Source organism: Ursus arctos, unplaced genomic scaffold, assembly GCF_023065955.2.
Source record: "Ursus arctos isolate Adak ecotype North America unplaced genomic scaffold, UrsArc2.0 scaffold_9, whole genome shotgun sequence".
In the NCBI taxonomy this organism is placed as follows: domain Eukaryota; kingdom Metazoa; phylum Chordata; class Mammalia; order Carnivora; family Ursidae; genus Ursus; species Ursus arctos.
In genome coordinates, this window is record NW_026623111.1 from 38,979,451 (window position 1) to 38,999,667 (window position 20,217).

Sequence of the window (20,217 nt, forward strand, 5' to 3'; positions counted from 1 at the left end):
TTAGATGGATCACAGCAGGCTGTCTCTCTTAACTATGCCTGTGTGAGAATAAATATAGGGCAGCTCTATAGGCAGTGAAAAAGGTGAAACGAGGCCAGCGGCAGAGGGGCTCAGAAAAGAGGTAAGAAACCAGAGAGGTTTTTAGGAGTTGATGAGACAAAAACAACCAAGTAGAGCTAATTGTTCGCTGTTGACTCACCAATAACTTTCAGTATCCGGCACATAGTAGGCACTCAATAAATACTTGTAAAATAAATGAATGAATCAATGGTGGCCGGCTGTGGCAGCAGATGTCTGATGAACAGAAGTCAGGAGGCCCGCATTCAAATATAGACTCTTCCATTAATAAAAAACCATTGAGTGCTTGTCTCTATTCAGGCGTGTTGCTTTGATCCTAACAACCCTATGAGACAGGTGTAATTTCCATTTTTTTAGAAGAGAAAAACCTGAGGCTCACAGAATGTAATGCGTGAGGTTCTAGAACTAGTCAGCAGCTGGACTCAAGACACCATGACACATAGCCAAGTGCGCATGCTTAATAATTACTTTCTATTAGTCTTAGAGGCTCAAAGAATGAAACAGATCATGTAAAGCCCCAAGCCAAAAAAATCCAAGTTAAATCGGTTACTCTTAACAAGGGGCTTAAAAGAGGGTTCTTGAACTTTCCTGTCAGCGAGTCACTGGAAGACCACAGAAGCGCGTCACAAGAGCCTGAAGCCAAGCCTCCCACAGCGCTCAGGGAGGGGGCGGGGCGGGGTCGACCGCAGAGGTGGCGCACGCAGCCGCAGTGCAGCTTGCTAGCGCCGCAGCCTGGGGGAGAAGCGAGGAGGGAAGGGCAGAGTGGGGCGGGGCACACAGATGCAGACGCTGGCGTCCAGTCCGAGGCTGCTCGCGTTTGGATTGCGCAGGGAGGTCTTGACGTCATTTCCGTCCGTAGGTCGCTAGCGCTTCCGGGTTGCGGTCATTTTGAGCCCGTATTTGGGTGACTTCTTGGAGGCCGAGTGGCTGTCTGCTCCCCACCCCCAACTCCGCCGTGGTGCCGCGTACCTGACTGTTTCCGCGCGGTTTTCTTCCTCCTTGACCCTTCTCGGGTCCCCTCCAGACCTTCTGCCCTCGATCGCCCCTGCTCGCCGCGCCGTCGCTCGCCGCTATTGTCCGGAGGTGGGTGAGGTGACGCAAAGAGCCTACATTCCGCCCCCCACCTGCCCACTCACCACCTCCGTGCGGCCAGCCGCTACCCTGCGCCTTCCGCCATTTTCCCGATTGCGAGGGTGGGCTGATCGCCCGCGGGCTCTCGGGCTCCCGAGTGATTTCGTGGTGACTAATGTGTGTACCGGGGTGTTGCAGGCTGGAGACGCAGATATATTGTGGGTATGCAGTGCGGGAGTCGGCCATAGGCTGACAAGGGTTCGGTTCAGCTTTTTTCTGTGGCCATTAAGAGGTTAAAATTATGTTGTCTGAAGGGGCCTTATCCGCCCTGTTGCTAGGGTTTCTAAGTAGGATGCGGTTACGGAAACTAAGGTTTCATTTTTTTATTTAATTGTTTTAGGATACAAGTAGTCTATTTAGCAAGCTCTATCCATCCATGAGTTCGTTTTACCCTATTTTTTTTTCTAGCCAAGGCCCTCAGTGATGGTTTATTGAGTGAGTGAAATACGGAAGGGCCTCAGTTGCTATCCTCACCCGTGTGTGCCATTTCTCGTTTTCATGTAAATTGTTTTTAAGATGGGAATAATGATGGTCCTGCGTGAACATTCTATAAAATAGGCAGTTATCCAGTCTGTTGGTCTCTTGAGCCCTGAGACATGGGTTAAAATGTAAATAAAAACGTATATTCTTGAAATTTTGCATTTTTAAATCTCATATTCAAAGTCTCTAGAGAGCGAGGAAAGTTTGGAGGATACAGAATTTGCTGTTAGCTCTAACCACAGGGAGAAGGATATGACGTCTTTGTTATTCAGTTTTTGTGGAGTAGCGCTTTGTGGGAGAGGTTGTATGTTTCCTGATGATTATTTCATTTTTTAAAAAATGGAAGCCCAGATATGAATTTTGAGATGTTTCTTCTTCTACTTTGGGAAATCATTGTAATTACTGTGCATATATTTCTGAAAGGACAAAAACGTAGGATAATGTGAAATAACCCAGCTTCAGGAGGAGAAATATGTCCATTTCTTTGATGTCCTTTTATATCTTAATTTGATGTATCTGTTGATAAATAATTATAAAGGACCTATTTTTCAATTAAGGGACCTAAGATGAGTCAGTTCCAAATTAGTTAATAGGTCTGTTACTTTTTATTTAGGTCACTATTTTTATTATGTCAAGTACTTCAGATGTAGTAGTATTTAGTAAATATTTGTTGCTTGTTTGCCCTGTAGACTAGTAATTTTACTATACTACACCTTAATTGATTTTGGTCTGTCTAATGATTTCTAATACTTAAATGTTTTCGATGCAGGAAAAATGAATGGGAGGGCTGATTTTCAGGAGCCGAATGCAGAAGTTCCAAGACCAATTCCCCGTAACTATCAATTACATATTTATAATTAGAAGCACTTTTCTATGTAGAAAAACTCACTGCCTTGAGTAACAGCAACTGGACTGGCTTCATGGGTGTGTGACCTGTGTAGTCACACGGGGACTCACTCCGTTTAATGATCTACTGTTGCCATCTTGAATTTTTTTTTTTTAAGATTTATTTATTTATTTAAGAAAGAGAGGGAGAGCATGGGGGGGGGGAGGGAGAATCCCAAGCAGACTTCCTGCTGAAGGTGGAGCCAGACATGGGGCTAGATTGCAGAATCCTGAGATCATGACCTGAACTGAAACCAAGAGTCAAGACACTTAACTGAGTGTGCCACCCAGACACCCCCATCTTGAAATTCTTAATAATTTGAACTGGTCCCAAATTTTCATTTTGCACTGGACCACATTATGTAGTCAGTCCTGACTAATAGATAGTAGCACTAACTTCTCTTTGAAGTCAGTTTGCTAACAGTTTACAAGCCCATTATTCAGAGACTCTTAACTATAGGGAACAAACTGAGGATTGCTGGAGGGAAGGTGGGTGGAGGGATGGGGTAATTGGGTGATGGGCATTAAGGAGGGCACTTGATGTTATGAGCACTGGGTGTTATATGCAAATGATGAATCACTAAATTCTACCTCTGAAACTTAAAATACACTGTCAACTAAATTGAATTTAAATTTTAGAAAATGTTTACGAGCCATTTGTTTAATTCATTTTTTGAAAATTGGGTGTGTTTTGTTAATGTTTAGACTGAATTAAATTTTTAGGCTTAGCTTTTCAATGGGCATTTTAATGTTTGCCAATTTTTCTTGGTAAAAAGACATAGGGGCTGATTACATTCCAACAGAGGAGGAAAGAAGAGTCTTCGCAGAGTGCAATGATGAAAGCTTCTGGTTCAGATGTAAGTTAATTTTCTAATCAACAAAATTGACCTTTAGTACCTGAAATCATGAAAGCTTCTGGTTCAGATGTAAGTTAATTTTCTAATCAACAAATTGACGTTTAGTACCTGAAATCATTGTGATTTGTATTGAAAAAAATGGCACACTTTTAGTGTAGTGTAGTTACTGCTAAAGGAGGTTAAGGGAAACAAATTGTACGTATTTAAAGTAATAATTTCTAGAACTTTATTCAAGACCATGAGTTAATTTTGTTGGTAACAATAATAGCTAGCATTTACTGAGTGTACATGGAGTATATAAAAGCAGCCCAGTTAGACTGATAACTAGTACCCTCACCATACAAATGAAGAAATGGAAGTTTAAAGATATTAAATGAATTACCTAGTGTTACACAGCTGGTAAGTTGTAATGTCTGGACTTGAAGCCGAGTCTGTCTGAGACAGAAGCTTGTGATTTTAACTCTTAGGCTTCTGACTATTATATGATAAACCCTAGTTAGTTTCCACCTTATCATTGTGAAATACTGTTACACTTCTAGCTCCTTGTACACTAGGGACCTTGTACACTAGGGACCTTGTACATGAAGATTTTTTTTTTTTATACAGGGAGTGTTGAAAGCAGCATAATAGAATCTTACTTTTGAACAGAGTCCTGAAGTTGCTTCATCTGGTCACTGTAGTCCTTTCAGATTAAAGTAATTTTTTTTTTAAAGATTTTATTTATTTTTAAGAGAGAGAAAGAGAGCACGGGCACAAGAAGGGGGAGGGGCAGACTCCCTGCAGAGTGGGGAACCTGAGGCAGGGTGTCATGGGGCTTGATCCCAGGACCCTGAGATCATGACCTTAGTAGGAGGCAGACGCTTAACCAACCTAGCCACCCAGGTGCCCCTCAGATAAAGTAATTCTAACAAAAGCAAAGGAATTTTAGAAAGGGAAGGGGCAACTTAAGTAATTAAAGAAGATGTAAATTTTCATCAGTTGGCCTGGCATTTATGCTTATGGTGCTTGGAAGATAAGTTTTATGAGATGTAGTGTTTGTCGTAAAGTAATATTTCATTATAATTGAGACAAAGCTAATACTTGGAGAAGGATTAAGTGCATAATGGCAGTAGGAATTTTAAAAAGGGATAAATTAATTGGAGTTGATTTAGCTAAAAAAGACCTTATCAAACAAATGAGACTTAACAACTAATAGGACTTGAGGTAAATGAAGGAAAATGGGGTTGAAGGAGCATTTAGATGAAAGGAGTAGTGAGCAAAGACAGTCTACAGTAACTTGATCTCTCCTGGAGCCTTGAGGCTGAATTGATTGGAATGGAGGTCTTTTGTTGGGGGTAGAAAATAAACAATACCAAGAAGTTAAAGATTTGATTCATTATATACTTTTAGTTCTGTGGCCAGGGGGTTGGTTTGCAAATTTTTAAAAGGAAGGTTAGGTAGGAGTGTGCAGGATGGGTTAGAAGGATGAGAAGTTACGCTTTGTGAAGTCTGTTGGGAGGTTTTGGCAGTAACTCAGGCATAGAGTTGTTGAGATGTCATTGAATGTAGTGTCATTTGGACTGCAGAAGATGGGGTGGCATTGGAAGATTTTTTTTAAATGATACATAACAGGATTTTTAAATTAACTAACTATAAGGGGTATTAACTTTCAAGATACCCATCTTAGGAGACTAGTGATGACATTACTGATTGAAAGATATTTAATCAGTAGGAGTTATTGTTCGAAGGAGGAAACTAGTTTGGACACTCTTTCCTGGTACAACATTTGATTGCAGAAGATGTGTAAGCAACTAGAGAGAAGCAAAGGTGTATGTGAGAAATGAGGGTTGGAGGTATAGTTGTATTGGTGAATTCAGGGAATTAAGTGTAGGAATAAAAGCATAAAACTGATAATATCTATCATGTGGTTAATATGTAGGAATGGTAGAATACATGACAAAAGTTTGGGTGGCATTCATGGGTAAGGCAACAAGTGGTACTAAAAGAATCAACATAGACCAGAAAGATAATAGGAGCTCTCATATAATCTTGTGCATTTTATCTTCCATTCAAATATTCAGACTTACAGAGCTTTCAAGCTAGAAAGAACCTGAGTAAGCATTAGATGATGATGGACATATGCAGGTGAGAATAATTCTTTTAGATCCATAGTCATCATGGACCAGGGACCTGTAAAAAGTTCTCATGGCTCATAGTTTGGGAATAATTTCTCAGGGAACTCAATTGTACTCTGGCAACAGATCTTTTATCTTTGTGGATTGCCTAGAGTAGACAGATAAAATGGTCTATTTTCAAGTCTGTTGTTGACACAGAATTAAGAAGACAAGTCTGGTGGATAGGGGTTTGGGATCATTGTACTGTTGGGCTCATGGCCACATAGCTACTATGGTGTCTAGATTAATTTCTGGCTGATAAGTTTAAGCTACTGTACAGGTTTAACATTCTAAATAGCTGTAACAGCATAATCCTAAGAGTATTGAAGAGCAGTGATCAATAGGCAGAGTACTCATGTATGCCTGACTATTAAAAGTAGGACATGTAGTATATGAACAATAGGAGCCTCAGTAATCCTGTGTGTTCAAACAGACTAATCGCGGGGAGCCTGGCTGGTTCATCCAGTACAGCATGCAACTCTTGATCTTGGGGTTGTGAGTTCGAGCTTCACGTTGGGTGTAGAGATTACTTAAAAATAAAACAGATTAATCACAAGTTAGAAAGTGTGCAATAAGGAGAGGCTAAAACGCAGCTTATTAGTTGTATAGTATATCTGGATTACTGGAAAATTACTGAATAACTTATATTAGTACATTAATAAGTAATGATTACTTTTAAAACAGGCTAGGTGTTGCATATTGCAGTAACATCAAGCATGGAAAACACAGAACCTTGGCTGTAACCACAGACAATAGGCAATTCAGCATAGTGTTATCAGGAGAACTAATAGTCGTGTATTAGGTAACTTTGTACATTAACGTTTGTATCTTCACATAAGGATGTGCATGTTTACATATGTTAAATATGCAGTATGTTAACTTCATATAAATGAATTAATGGAATCCATGTTACTTTGGAGAGTATCATCTTATGTCCATTGATTTTAAAAAAGATGTGATGAAAGTAGGAATGAGTAGAAAAACTACTTACTAAGGTAATTTTTACACATTTTTTTAGATCTATTAAATATATTCATCTTGGTTTAAAATTAGATTTGATCTAGGGTTCATTCTCTTCAAAGTAACTTGTTTATTTCTACTTTAATCTACTTTCTTTTCGTTTTAAAATATAACTATGAAGGGATCTTATTTCCATTTCTTGAAATTGTGGTCCTGTGCACTAACCACAAATCGGTTATATCTGTGCCCATACGTATAGGTAATGAAGGAATCTACATAAAAGCATCAGTTTAATGTGTATTACATATTACAGTAGTTCTCAACCTCTGGAATTACTGAAAAGGTATATGAATTCATATTGGTTTTATGCATCATTTATAGATTTTGTGAATAATATACATGTACTACTGGTTTTTTTTTTTTTTTTTTAAGATTTTATTTTTAAGTAATCTCTGTACCCACCATGGGGCTCAAACTCACAACCTCAAGATCAAGAGTTGCACGCTCCACTGACTGAGCCAGCCAGGTGCCCCTGTATACTATTGGTTTTCTAATGAGACAGTATAGTGATTGATGAGTGTAGACTCTGGTGCCTGTCTGGATCCCAATCCTAGGTCCATCACTTAGCTTTCAGATTTTGGGCAAGCACCTGATGTCTGAATGCCTCACTTTCCTAATCTATATGGGGATAATAACTCATTTCAAAGGATTATTGTGGGGATTAATTCAATTTATTTTTTAAGTTTTAAGCTCTGTATTAAATGGCTATTAGTGCTACTGTGATTAACAAAAGTTTCAGTTGAACACAGTTATGAATTTAGAATAGCATGTTGTTGTAAGAAGAGAAGAGTTTAAGGAATTTTAGGGGTCCTCATGTTGTATACGGTTGGGACTGGGGTCATAATTCAAAATAGCTTTTGGTCAGCACTATTACTGGTTTGCCTAAGGAAACAGATTATTTAACAGACACTGAGATAGGAGTCACATAGTGCAATGGAAAAGGCCATGGATTTGGGGGTCAGGAGACTTGGTTTAGTCCCAGCTCTACCATAAACTACCTGTGTTCTTTGTTTGTTCGTTTGTTTTTAACATGGATTGAGAGAGCAGAGCGAAAGAGAGCGAGCATGAGTGGGGGGGCAGAGGGAAGAAGCAGACTCCTCGCTGAGCAGGGAGCCTGACACGGGGCTCTGTCTCAGCACCCTGGGATCATGACCTGACCCAAGGCAGCCACTTAACCAACTGAGCCACCAAGTGCCCCATCTATATTGCTTTTGAGTACATGACTTATTTTTTCTGAATATCAGTTTACTCTGGTTAGAATAAAGACTAGATAATCTCTGAAGCTGTTTTAGTTTTATCATTCTCTTTTACTGTGACACAATACATGAGACATGTTAGTTCTAATCCATTATCTTTTATAGCATGAAAAGAAGTCAAGACTTGATTTAATAAATAAAGACATAGTAGTGAATGGCATAACTAGTACTAGAATCTTCTTAACCAAACTGTTACTTTCTGCATTTTACCATTTTGACCTAAGGACAAAGTGAAATGGGAACAACACTGTCCATTGTAGAGATGACCAACTGACTCAACACCTTTTATCCTTGTATGATTCTTCATTGCTTTATGTTTGCAATCCTGAATCAAGCCGAAGGGGGAAAAATGATAACAAATTATACTGATGCTATAATGAAAAGGGACTCGTCCTTCAAAAAACCTTAAATGTTAATACATACAGTATTTTAACCAACCAACCTTAAAGAAAGCATTTTTCTAGCAAAAGTAAAATCCATTCGTAAGTAGTAGACCAAGGATTCAAACCTTGGGGTTTCTGCAGATTGTGTCTGATGGCAAAGCTAATGTCCTATGCCAAAGTTATGGATTTTAATCATGAGATCTCTAATAATTCAAATATCTTAATTACCTTAGTTCTTGAATTGCTCATATGGTCTAGACCAGAGTGGAGCAAACTATAGCCTAAGGGCCAAATCTGTTTTTGTATGGCCATGAGCTAAGAATAGTTTATACATTTTTATTTTTAGATGGTTGAAAAAAAAGAATATTTTGTTACATGTGAAAATTACATGAAATTCATATTTTTGCATCCATAAATATTGATTGGAACACATCTGTGTTCATTTGTCTACTGTTGTCTCAATGCTTTTGCTTTAAAATGGCAGTTGAGTAGATGAGACAGACCTGTGGCCCACAAAACCTAAAATATTTACCATCTGGGTCTTTACAGAATATTTCCCAACCCCTGGTCTGAAACTGTGCCGTCCAATGTAGCAGCCACATATAGTTATTTAAATTCAAAATAACATATAGCAGAAAGGATACAAAGCAAAATCAGCAAAAGGAGAGGAGTGTGGGATAAAGTCCATAAGAGACCAAGTAGACCAGGCACGGGCTTTCAAGACTCCTCTGCTACTAGAGTCACACACAAAAGGACATGGTAAATTTCTCCAGCTATGAGTTGCGATGTGAGTGAAGTGTTACCGACCAAGGAATCTCAGTAGAGACTCAGTGCCTGGGGTTTTTACTGGGGGCTGGTCACATACACTCAGCCTAGCAAGCACCAAAATTCCAGACTCTCAGAAGGAAAGCAGGTGTTCAGCTTGTATTTGTATAAGCAGTTTAGGCACAGTGAGCCACTTATCATTCAGGTCAAGTTTTATATCACTTGTAGGGAACTGTTTACCAGTCATGTTCCCACAAATCAGCTGAGGACCTTGTAAGGAGGTCTTTTTAAGGATAGCAGCCTCCGGGCCCCTATTTTAAATCCTTTTTGCACACTACCTAATTGGAAAACACAGATAGAGACTAGTCCCATCATTACAGGAAATTCTATCGGACAGTGCTTGTGTAAAAAACAGTGATTTTTAATTATGAGTACCTTTGAGATTATGATGGAGAGCTTTGGATTTTTCACTCTGGGTTAATATGCATATATATGTAGATCTTTTAAATTAAGTATTGTTGACACAGTGTTACATTATGTAATATTTTCACTTAGTTTTAAGGAATTCACTGGTTTAGAAGAAAGAACTTTAGTATTTAAGATATATATTTGTGTATTCTTGCCCCGTCACCATATAATTGTGGACAAATACTTCCTGTGTTTTGGTTCCTACAGCGTACTACAGAACTTAAAAACTTGAGATCTGATATCAGACAATTAGAATCTGGAACTGCCATTGAAGTAGCTCTGCGGCCTTGAGCAAATTACTTAACATCTCTGAGTTTCAATTTTCTTATCTTTAAAAGGGCAGTAATTAAGAAAAAATACCTCTACCTTAGAGATGCGGTAAAAAGTAAATGAGAAAATGTACGTAAGGCACTTAGCATCGGCCATGGAATTTAGTAATTCAGTAGTGGCTCTTACTATTTGTAATAATACTTCTTGCCTCTCATTTATTCCCCCTTACTCTAACTCAGAAATGACTTTTGGTCCCTATTTAGTATGTTGTCTTAAATGGTGATACTAATGAGTGGCTCTTTTAAAGCCAAATCTAGATGGTTCTTGAAATACATTGTTTAATGTATGTAATATTTACTTTAATTTAAAATGTTTTTTTTGTATTTCTACTATGTGATACAGCTTTTATTTTTATTTTTTTAAGATTTTATTTATTCATTTGAGACAGAGAAATACAGAGAAAGAGCATGAGCAGGAGGAGAGGCAGAGGGAGAGGGAGAAGCAGACTCCCTGCTGAGCCAGGAGCCCAACATGGGGCTCGATCCCAGGACCACGGGATCATGACCTGACCCGAAGGCAGACATTTCGCCATCTGAGCCACCCGGGCATCCCTATAATACAGCTTTTAAAAATGGAAAAATCTCTCTTTTTTAAAAGATTTTATTTATTTGAGAGAAGGAGAAAAAGTATGAGTGGGGGGGAGGGGCAGAACAAGAAGCAGACTCCCTGCTAAGCACGGAGCCCCACGTGGGACTCCATCCTAGGACCCTGTGATCATGAGCTGAGCCAAAGGCAGACGCTTAACCAACTGAGCCACCCAGGTGCCCCGGAAAAATCTTTTAAAGATCTTCCTAGATGGTTATACTGATACATATTTATTCTAATGAACTCAGACAAAATCTTTTCCTTTTGTTGATGTTGACAAGTTCTTTTTCCTTCTTTAGCTGTGCCCTTGGCTGCAACAAGTATGTTGATTACTCAAGGATTAATTAGTAAAGGTAAATATTTAAACTTCAAATTTATTTGGCGTTTTGGATATCATTATTTTTTTATGTTATTTTCCTGATTTTTAGATAAAGTGTCATATTAAACATGATCATTGATACACTTCTACAGTATCAGGAGAATTACGTCTCCATGGACCCACTGGCTCATATGTTGACTTGAGAATTTGACGTTCTCTGACACTGTAGCAACATTAACAATCTACAAGAGCGAAAAAAACCTGCAGAAGGTTTGCAGGAAGGTAGAGGGAAAAACCTGGTCTAGGCAGGCCATCACTATTACCTAGGATCTTGTTAGAAATGCAAATTCATGGGCCCCATCCGTGAGCATCTCTGAGGTAGGACTTAAGACTGTGTTTTAACAAGCTCCAGATGATTCTTACGCACTGGTTTAAAGATCAGTCGCTCCCTAGCTCCTTAAACCAGAACTTTGTCTTATAGTAATGGGGTTGGGAACACTTTCTGTCCCAAATTCTATTGGTGTGAATATTACAGTGCCTTGCTCCTATGTAACTAATTACACACATGACTAACTGAAGCAGAAATTCCCTTTTTTTAGTTGCAGATACATTGTGATATAACTGTTCTCAGATAGGGTGAATCCCACTGAAAATGTTAGAACCTATAACCTATAACTGTAAAAACTGTACGAATTTTTTTGTACAGCTAAAATCTTCCTGGATTCTTGTCACCATTTGGTGATTATTTGCCTTGTCATCAATGGCACTTTATGCTTCTGTGATTTCATTTGCAAAAGTCATACCATGATCAATGATGTTGTTCCAAAGTGTTCCTTTGTGATTGTAAGGTCTGAGCCTGGAGCCGTAACAGTAGAATTCAGTAATCCATTTTTTGTTACTTATTTTTATTATTTTTTAAAGATTTTATTTATTTATTTTTAGAGAGTGTGTGTACATCCATGTGAGTCGAGGGGAGGGGCAAAGGGAGAGGGGGACAGAGAATCTTAAGCAGGCTCTACACCCAGCGTAGAGCTCGACTTGGGGCTCAATCTCATGACCCTGAGATCATGACCTATACAGAAACTAGGAGTCGGACACTTAACTAACTGAGCCACCCAGGTGCTCCTCCATTTTTTAGGAAGAATTGCTGAAAGTGATTTAACCTAGTTTATGGAATAATGTTTATTATATATTATAATTTTGTCAGAGTTGTTACTGTTGAAGTTTTGATAATTTGGAATAAAAATATAAAAAAGAACATTGAATGATGTGTTATTCATGTAACTATTTCCCAGGATTAAGGGGTTTTATTATTGTTAAGTTGTATTGAAGATTTGTTTTGGATGCAGTGTTCTAATAAAGTCAGTCTCAAAAAAAGAAATTGGGAAGACTTTAGAAAAGGAGTTCAGAATCCACCAAGACATTTTGCATTTAATCAGGATGCTTAATATTTTGTATATGCTTTCATCTACAGTGTGTCATACTCAACATAGACTTAGCTGCTCCATCACTACTTGTTCCCTTTCTTTCAAAACATTTAAACATGCCCAGGTCTGTTCTAACTTGAAAATATAAAAAAGAAAAATCTTCCCTCATATCCCTTTCCAACTGTTCCCAGCTGTCTTGGATTTGAAGCCAAACTTCACAAATGAGCGTTTCGCTTTGTACTTCTTTAAACCCATTACAATGTGTGTGAAAAGATTTTGCATATGTTCTGACGTTTACCAACACTTTAAAAGTTTACCAACACAACCTCCTTATTGCTTAAATTCGATGGGCGGTTTTTGTCCTTGGTGGTTATATGACCTTAACCAGTCTTTGAAACAGTTCTCTTCTCCTGGCTTCCATGACAGCATATTCTGATTTTTCTCCTGCTGGCGGCAACTCCATTTTTTCGTGTTTTCTGAGTGTCTAGTATGTACTATACACTGTTTTTGGTAGATAGCACTAAAAGACAAAAATTCATGACCTCTTGGTACTTAATATTCTAATGTGGGTTTTCATCCTCCACTTGTATTCTTCAGAGTTCTGCTTTGACTTTCAGTCTTCAGTCTGTATAAACTATTACCCAGTGATAATGTGGGCTTTAGGACAATTTATTGCTTTAAAACCCCTATGATTATCCATACCCTACATATCTGCTCCGGAACCATATTCTGCATATCTTCACATGGATGGTCCTCCTTACAAACTCTTCAAACTGACTGATTTCATCCCAAACTGAATTCATTTCCTTCCAAATCAGTTTCTCTGTTGTCCCCATGTCTGAATGGTATCACTCTTCATCTAGGAAACTGAGGCATTATCCTTAACTTCTACCCCTTATTTGCCTTACCCAATGAATGTTCATTCTAGTCCAGCTCTTAAATATCTCTGTAAACTGTGTACCTCCATTTGCACTGCCACCGTAATTAATGCAACCATCTGTTGCCAGGAGTATTGAATTAGCCTTCAACAAGTCTATTTGCCTCTATTCTTGCTACTTCCTCTTAGGAAACGGGCTATCTCTGGCACTGATCAGAGGGCAAAACTGTAAAAACTCTGTGAGAGCTAAAGAGAACATCTTGTTTACGGTTATATTCCTACTCTTTAGTATGTAGTGTCTGTGTTGTAAGTGGTCTGTAACTATTTGGTGACAGAATGAAGGAACAGTTCTTTTGAATGAAGGGAGATATTGTTACCATCTTCCTTTTTCTCACTGCAGTTGTGTAACTGAAGCTAATATCGTAACTTAGTTCTGTTTTTATACTTCATATACATGAAATCCTACAATTAAGTATTCTTTTGTATACCTTTTCTCAACGTTGTAAGATTCATCCAGTGGCATGCTAGAACTGGCTTGTATCACTTCCAGAAAGCTGATTGTTAAATTTTCAACAACTTGGCAAGCCAGTGTTTAAACCATTGATAGCTTGAAATTGGTCATGGTGCAAGTATTCTCTCCATGGAAATTGACCGACATTACAAATCAGAGCTTTTTATTTGGAAAGCTGGTTTTCTAGCACATCACTAGATCCATCCACATTGTTGCATGTAATTATAGATTACATATTCTTGTTGCTATATAGTTTTCTGCCGTGTAAATATACCACAGCAGTTTATCCATCCTGTTGTACATTGGCAATGAGGTAATTTCTAGTTTTGACTATTACAAATGGTTCTGCTATGAATACAGCATCTTTTGGTAGACATTTTGCTGGGTCATAAATTATGTATATTTTCAGCTATGGTAGATACTGCCCAACGTTCTGAATTGTTTGGACCAATTTATACTCTCATACCAATTTATTAGTAGAGTTCTGTGTGTCACATTATCACCAACACTTGCTCTTTTCATGTCCTTTGAATTTTAGCCATTGTGGTGAGTGAACAGTAATACTGATTGTGGTTTTAATTTGCAGCTCCCCAATGACTAATGAAGTTGAGGACCTTTTCTTTTGTTTATAGCTCACTTGAATATATTCTTTTTTGGTGAAGTGTCTGTTCAGTTCTGTTGTACATTTTTCATTGGATTGTCTTTTTCTGTTGGTTTCATGAGGGTTTTCTATATCTTCTAGAAGTGAGTCTTTTGTCAGATGTATATATTGTGATTATTTTTTCCCACTGATTAACTATAGTTCTTAATATGATAGAGTATAATTTATCATTTTTTTAATGAAATAGATTGATTTTATTCACCACCATCATTTTTCCAAGCAGAGAGATTCTTTTCTTTTCTTTTTTTTTTTTAATGATTTTTTATTATATTATGTTAGTCACCATACAGTACATCCCCGGTTTCCGATGTAAGGCTCGATGATTCATTAGTTGTGTATAACACCCAGTGCACCATGCAATACGTGCCCTCCTTACTACCCATCACCGGTCTATCCCATTCCCCCACCCCCCTCCCCTCTGAAGACCTCAGTTTGTTTCTCATAGTCCATAGTCTCTCATGTTTCATTCCCCCTTCTGATTACCCCCCCTTTCTTTATCCCTTTCTTCCCCTACCGATCATCCTAGTTCTTATGTTCCATAGATGAGAGAAATCATATGATAGTTGTCTTTCTCTGTTTGACTTATTTCACTTAGCATTATCTCCTCCAGTGCCGTCCATGTTGTAGCAAATGTTGAGAACTCGTTCTTTCTGATAGCTGAGTAATATTCCATTGTATATATGGACCACAACTTCTTAATCCAGTCATCTGTTGAAGGGCATCTCGGCTCCTTCCATGATTTAGCTATTGTGGACATTGCTGCTATGAACATTGGGGTGCATATGGCCCTTCTCTTCACTATGTCTGTATCTTTGGGGTAAACACCCAGTAGTGCAATGGCTGGATCATAGGGTAGCTCAATTTTTAACTTTTTAAGGGACCTCCACACTGTTTTCCAGAGTGGCTGTACCCACTTGCATTCCCACCAACAATGTAGGAGGGATCCCCTTTCTCCACATCCTCTCCAACAATTGTTGTTTCTTGCCTTTTCTATTTTTGCCATTCTAACTGGCGTAAGGTGGTACCTCAGTGTGGTTTTGATTTGAATTTCCTTGATGGCTAATGATTTTGAACATTTTTTCATGTGTCTGTTAGCCATTTGTATGTCTTCATTGGAAAAGTGTCTGTTCATATCTTCTGCCCATTTTTTGATTTGTTTATTTGTTTCTCGTGTATTGAGTTTGAGAAGTTCTTTGTAGATCTTGGATACCAGTCCTTTATCTGTAGTGTCATTTGCAAATATATTCTCCCATTCCGTGGGCTGCCTCTTAGTTTTTCTGACTGTTTCCTTGGCTGTGCAGAAACTTTTAATCTTGATGAAGTCCCATAAATTCATTTTATCTTTTGTTTCTCTTGCCTTTGGGGATGTGTCATGAAAAAGGTTGCTTTGGCCGATGTCCTAGAGGTTGCTGCCTATGTTCTCCTCTAGAATTTTGATGGATTCCTGTCTCACATCGAGGTCTTTCATCCATTTGGAGTTTATTTTTGTGTATGGTGTGAGAGAGTGGTCAAGTTTCATTCTTTTGCATGTAGCTGTCCAATTTTCCCAGCACCATTTATTGAAGAGACTGTCTTTTTCCCACCGGATGTTTATTCCTGCTTTATCAAATATTAGTTGCCCAAAGAGCTGAGGGTCCATTTCTGGGCTCTCTATTCTGTTCCATTGGTCTGTGTGTCTGTTTTTGTGCCAGTACCATGCTGTCTTTGTGATCACAGCTTTGTAGTACAGCTCGAAATCTGGCATTGTGATGCCCCCAGCTTTGTTTTTCCTTTTCAACAGTTCCTTGGAGATTCGGGGCCTTTTCTGTTTCCATACAAATTTAAGAACTGTTTGTTCCAGTTCTTTGAAAAATGTCCTCGGTATTTTGATCGGGATAGCATTGAAAGTGTAGATTGCTCTGGGTAGCATGGACATTTTAACTATGTTAATTCTTCCGATCCATGAGCATGGAATATCTTTCCATCTTTTTATGTCTTCCTCAATGTCTTTCAAGAGTGATTTATAGTTTCTAGAATATAGGTCCTTTACGTCTCTGGTTAAGTTAATTCCAAGGTAACGTATGATTTTTGGTGCTATTGTAAATGGGATGGATTCCCTAATTTCTCTTTCTTCGGTCTCGTTATTCGTGTATAGAAATGCAACTGATTTCTGAGCATTGATTTTGTATCCCGCCACGTTACTGAATTGCTCTATAACTTCTAATAGTTTGGGAGTGGCTTCTTTTGGGTTTTCCATATAGAGTATCATGTCATTTGCAAAGAGAGACATTTTGACTTCTTCTTTGCCGATTTGAATACCTTTGATCCCTTTTTGTCGTCTGATTGCTGTTGCAAGGACTTCTAGTACTATGTTGAATAATAGTGGCGAGAGTGGGCATCCTTGTCGAGTTCCTGATCTTAAGGGAAAGGCTTCCAGCTTTTCTCCATTGAGAATAATATTTGCAGTAGGCTTTTCATAGATGGCTTTTATGAGATTGAGAAATGTACCTTCTATTCCTACACTCTGAAGGGTTTTAATCAGGAAAGGATGCTGTATTTTGTCAAATGCTTTTTTGGCATCGATTGAGAGGATCATATGGTTCCTGAGTCTTTTCTTGTTGATATGATGTATCACGCTGATTGATTTGAGAATATTGAACCACGCTTGCATCCCAGGTATGAATCCCACTTGATCGTGATGGATAATCCTTTTAATGTACTGTTGGATTCTATTAGCAAGTATCTTGTTGAGGATTTTGGCATCCATATTCATTAGGGAAATCGGTCTGTAATTCTCCTTTTTGAGGGGGTCTTTTCCTGGTTTGGGGATCAAGGTAATATTGGCCTCATAGAATGAGTTTGGTAGCTTTCCTTCTGTTTCTATTTTTTGAAATAGCTTTAGGAGAATAGGTATTATTTCTTCTTTGAATGTTTGGTAGAATTCCCCAGGAAAACCGTCCGGGCCTGGAGTTTTGTTATTTGGAAGGTTGTTTATCACTGACTCAATTTCTTCATAATTAATTGGCCTGTTTAAGGAATCAATTTCTTCCGGTTTCAATCTTGGTAGTTTATAGGTTTCCAGGAAGGATTCCATCTCTTCCAGATTGCTTAGTTGATTGGCATATAGCTGTTGATAAAAATTTCTAATAATCCTTCCAATTTCAATGGTGTTCGTTGTGACCTCTCCTTTTTCATTCATAATTTTAATAATCTGGGTCCTTTCTCTTTTCTTTTGGATAAGTCTTGCCAGTGGTCTGTCAATTTTATTGATTCTGTCAAAGAACCAGCTTCTAGTCCTGTTGATCTGCTCTACTGTACTTCTGGTTTCTGCTTGATTGATTTCAGCTCTAATTTTGGTCAACTGCTTCCTCGTGCGTGGATTAGGCCTGTCCCTCTGTTGCTGTTCCAGCTTCTTGAGGTGAGAATATAAAAACTGCATTTTAGATTTTTCTATTCTTTTGAGTGAGGCTTGGATGGCTATGTATTTCCCCCTTAGGACTGCCTTTGCAGTATCCCATAGGTTTTGGACTGTTGTATTTTCATTCTCATTGGTCTCCATAAATTGTTTAATTTGATTTTTGATTTCCTGGTTTATCAAGTCATTCCTGAGCAGGATGGTTCTTAGTCTCCAAGTGTTCGAGTTTCTTCCAAATTTTTCCTTGTGGTTGAGTTCCAATTTCAGAGCGTTGTGGTCTGAGAATATGCAGGGGATAATTTCAATCTTTTGGTATCGGCTGAGACCTGTTTTGTGTCCCAGAACATGGTCTATTCTTGAGAATGTTCCATGGGCATTAGAATAGAATGAGTATTCTTTGGTTCTGGGGTGTAGTGTTCTATATATATCGATGAGGTCCAACTCGTCGAGTATGGCATTCAAAGCCTTTGATTCTTTGCTTAGTTTTTGCCAGGGTGTTCTGTCTATTTCTGATAGTGGAGTGTTGAGGTCCCCTACTATTAATGTATTTTTATTTATATGTCTCTTTATTCTGGTTAAGAGTTGGCTTGTGTATCTTGGTGCTCCCCTGTTGGGGGCATATATATTTATAATTGTCATATCCACTTGTTGAATACTTCCCTTAAGAATAATATAGTGCCCTTCTGCGTCTCTAACTATAGTCTGTAGTTTAAAATCCAATTTATCTGATATGAGAATTGCTACCCCAGCTTTCTTTTGAGGTCCATTTGCGTGAAAGATGGTACTCCATCCCCTTACTCTCAGTCTGAATGCATCTTTGGGTTCGAAATGAGTCTCTTGTAGACAGCAAATGGATGGTTCATTTCTTTTTATCCAATCTGCAACCCTGTGGTGTTTATGGGATGGTTCAAACCATTTACATTAAGACTGATCACTGAGAGATATGATTTTAATGATGCCATGTTGCCAGTAAAGTCTTTGTTTGTATTGGCTGTGACTTTCTGTTCTGTATCACTCTTGGGGCCTTTTTACTTTTATAGAACCCCCCGTAATATCTCCAGTAGGGCTGGTTTCGTGGTTACGAAATTGGTTAGTGACTGGCGATTCTGAAACGTCTTTATTTCTCCATCAATTCTGAATGACAGCCTTGCTGGATAAAGGATCCTTGGCTGCATGTTTTTCTCTGAAAGAGCTTTAAATATGCTCCCCCAACCCTTTCTCTCATTCCAGGTCTGTGTAGACAGGTCTGACGTAATTCTGATGCCTTTGCCTTGGTACGTGAGAAATTTCTTTGCCCTGGCCGCTTTCAATACTGTATCCTTGCATCTAATATTTGCGAAATGCACTGTGACGTGACGTGGCGTAGGTTTGTCATGGTTGAGCTTGGGAGGGGTCCTCTCTGCCTCTTGGACACGAATGTTTGTTTCCCTTGCTAGATTAGGGAAGTTTTCAGCTACAATTTGTTCAAATATCTCTTCTAGACCTCTGTTTTTCTGCACCCCCTCAGGGATGCCGATGATTCTAACATTGGATCGTTTCATTGAGTCAGTAATCTCCCGTAACCTACATTCGTGGGCGTGGATTTTTTTAAAACCATCTTCTATTTTCATTTTTTCCTCTATTAACCCATCCTCCAATTCACTAACCCGTTCCTCTGCTTCTGTGACCCTGGCCGTCAGAGCCTCTAGTTTTGCCTGCATTTGGCTCATAGAATTTTTAATTTCTGTCAGATTCGCTCTCATTTCTGTCCTTAGGGATTCTATATTCTCAGTAACCTTTTCGTTAATAGTTTTTTCAATTCTACTCATCATTTTGACCATCGTTACTCTGAATTCCATTTCTGATACTTTGGTTATATCCATATCCATTATTTCTGTGGCAGAGGCCACAGACTCACTGTCTTTTCTTTGCTGGGGGGGGCTTCTCCTTCTTGTCATTCTGATGAGGAGAGGTTGCGGGGTTGTCCAGAGCCCAAATTATTGACTGGGTCCCAGGCCGTGCCCCTTGTTTTATAGGGATCTTAGGGATGTGGGCTTCTTCTTTAAAGATTTTATTTATTTATTTATGTGGCAGCCAACCAGCGAGAGAGGGAACAGAAGCAGGGGAGTGGGAGAGGAAGAAGCAGGCTCCCAGCGGAGGAGCCCGATGAGGGACTCCTTTCCGGAACGCTGGGATCACGCCCTAAGCCGAAGGCAGGCGCTCAATGACTGCGCCACCCACGCGCCTCGGGTTGTGGTCTTCTTGATTTTTCAGCCTGCCTTCTGTGTTCTGGGGGAGGGGCCTGCCGCGCCGATACTCAGGCAGCCCTGTTTGGGTAGAGTGTCCGTGTCCCCTGCGAGGGGGATGGGGATGGGCACTCCCTGAGCCGGTATTTCCAGGCTTTTGTTCTCTGGCGGCTTTCCCTGGCGGCCGGCTGTGCCTCTTCTGAGAGTCAGAGCAGCAGCGGCCGAATTTCAGCCTCTGCCACAGAACAGAGGGATTGCGGCCCGTTCTCTACTAATGTTCTGGCCACTTTAACTCTGTTACTGTTGGTGCTGCTCAACCCTGCAGCGTCCCAGGATGTGCGCCCCACACCCGGCGTCCCAGCCCTCACTTCCAGGGCCGGCGCGTCTCTGTCCTTTGTGTTTCTAACGCCGC

The 20,217-nt window shown here is 39.3% G+C and overlaps 1 protein-coding gene across 4 annotated transcripts in view; it reads left to right on the top strand.

The window, feature by feature from the left end:
- Positions 1–955: 955 nt before the first annotated feature.
- The window catches only part of OCIAD1 (OCIA domain containing 1), a 32,551-nt gene continuing 13,289 nt past the window's right edge, over positions 956–20,217 (top strand). The window contains exons 1-4 of one of the 4 annotated variants that reach the window (XM_026508863.3): positions 956–1,161; positions 2,459–2,521; positions 3,351–3,431; positions 10,691–10,744. In XM_026508863.3, the coding sequence (XP_026364648.2) occupies positions 2,464–2,521; positions 3,351–3,431; positions 10,691–10,744 (193 nt within the window). In that variant the 5' untranslated portion in view covers positions 956–1,161; positions 2,459–2,463. Of the gene's footprint in view, positions 1,162–1,206; positions 1,372–2,458; positions 2,522–3,350; positions 3,432–10,690; positions 10,745–20,217 lie in introns of those variants that run through there. The other 3 variants (XM_026508866.3, XM_044387722.3, XM_057309791.1) reach the window with 3 other exon arrangements.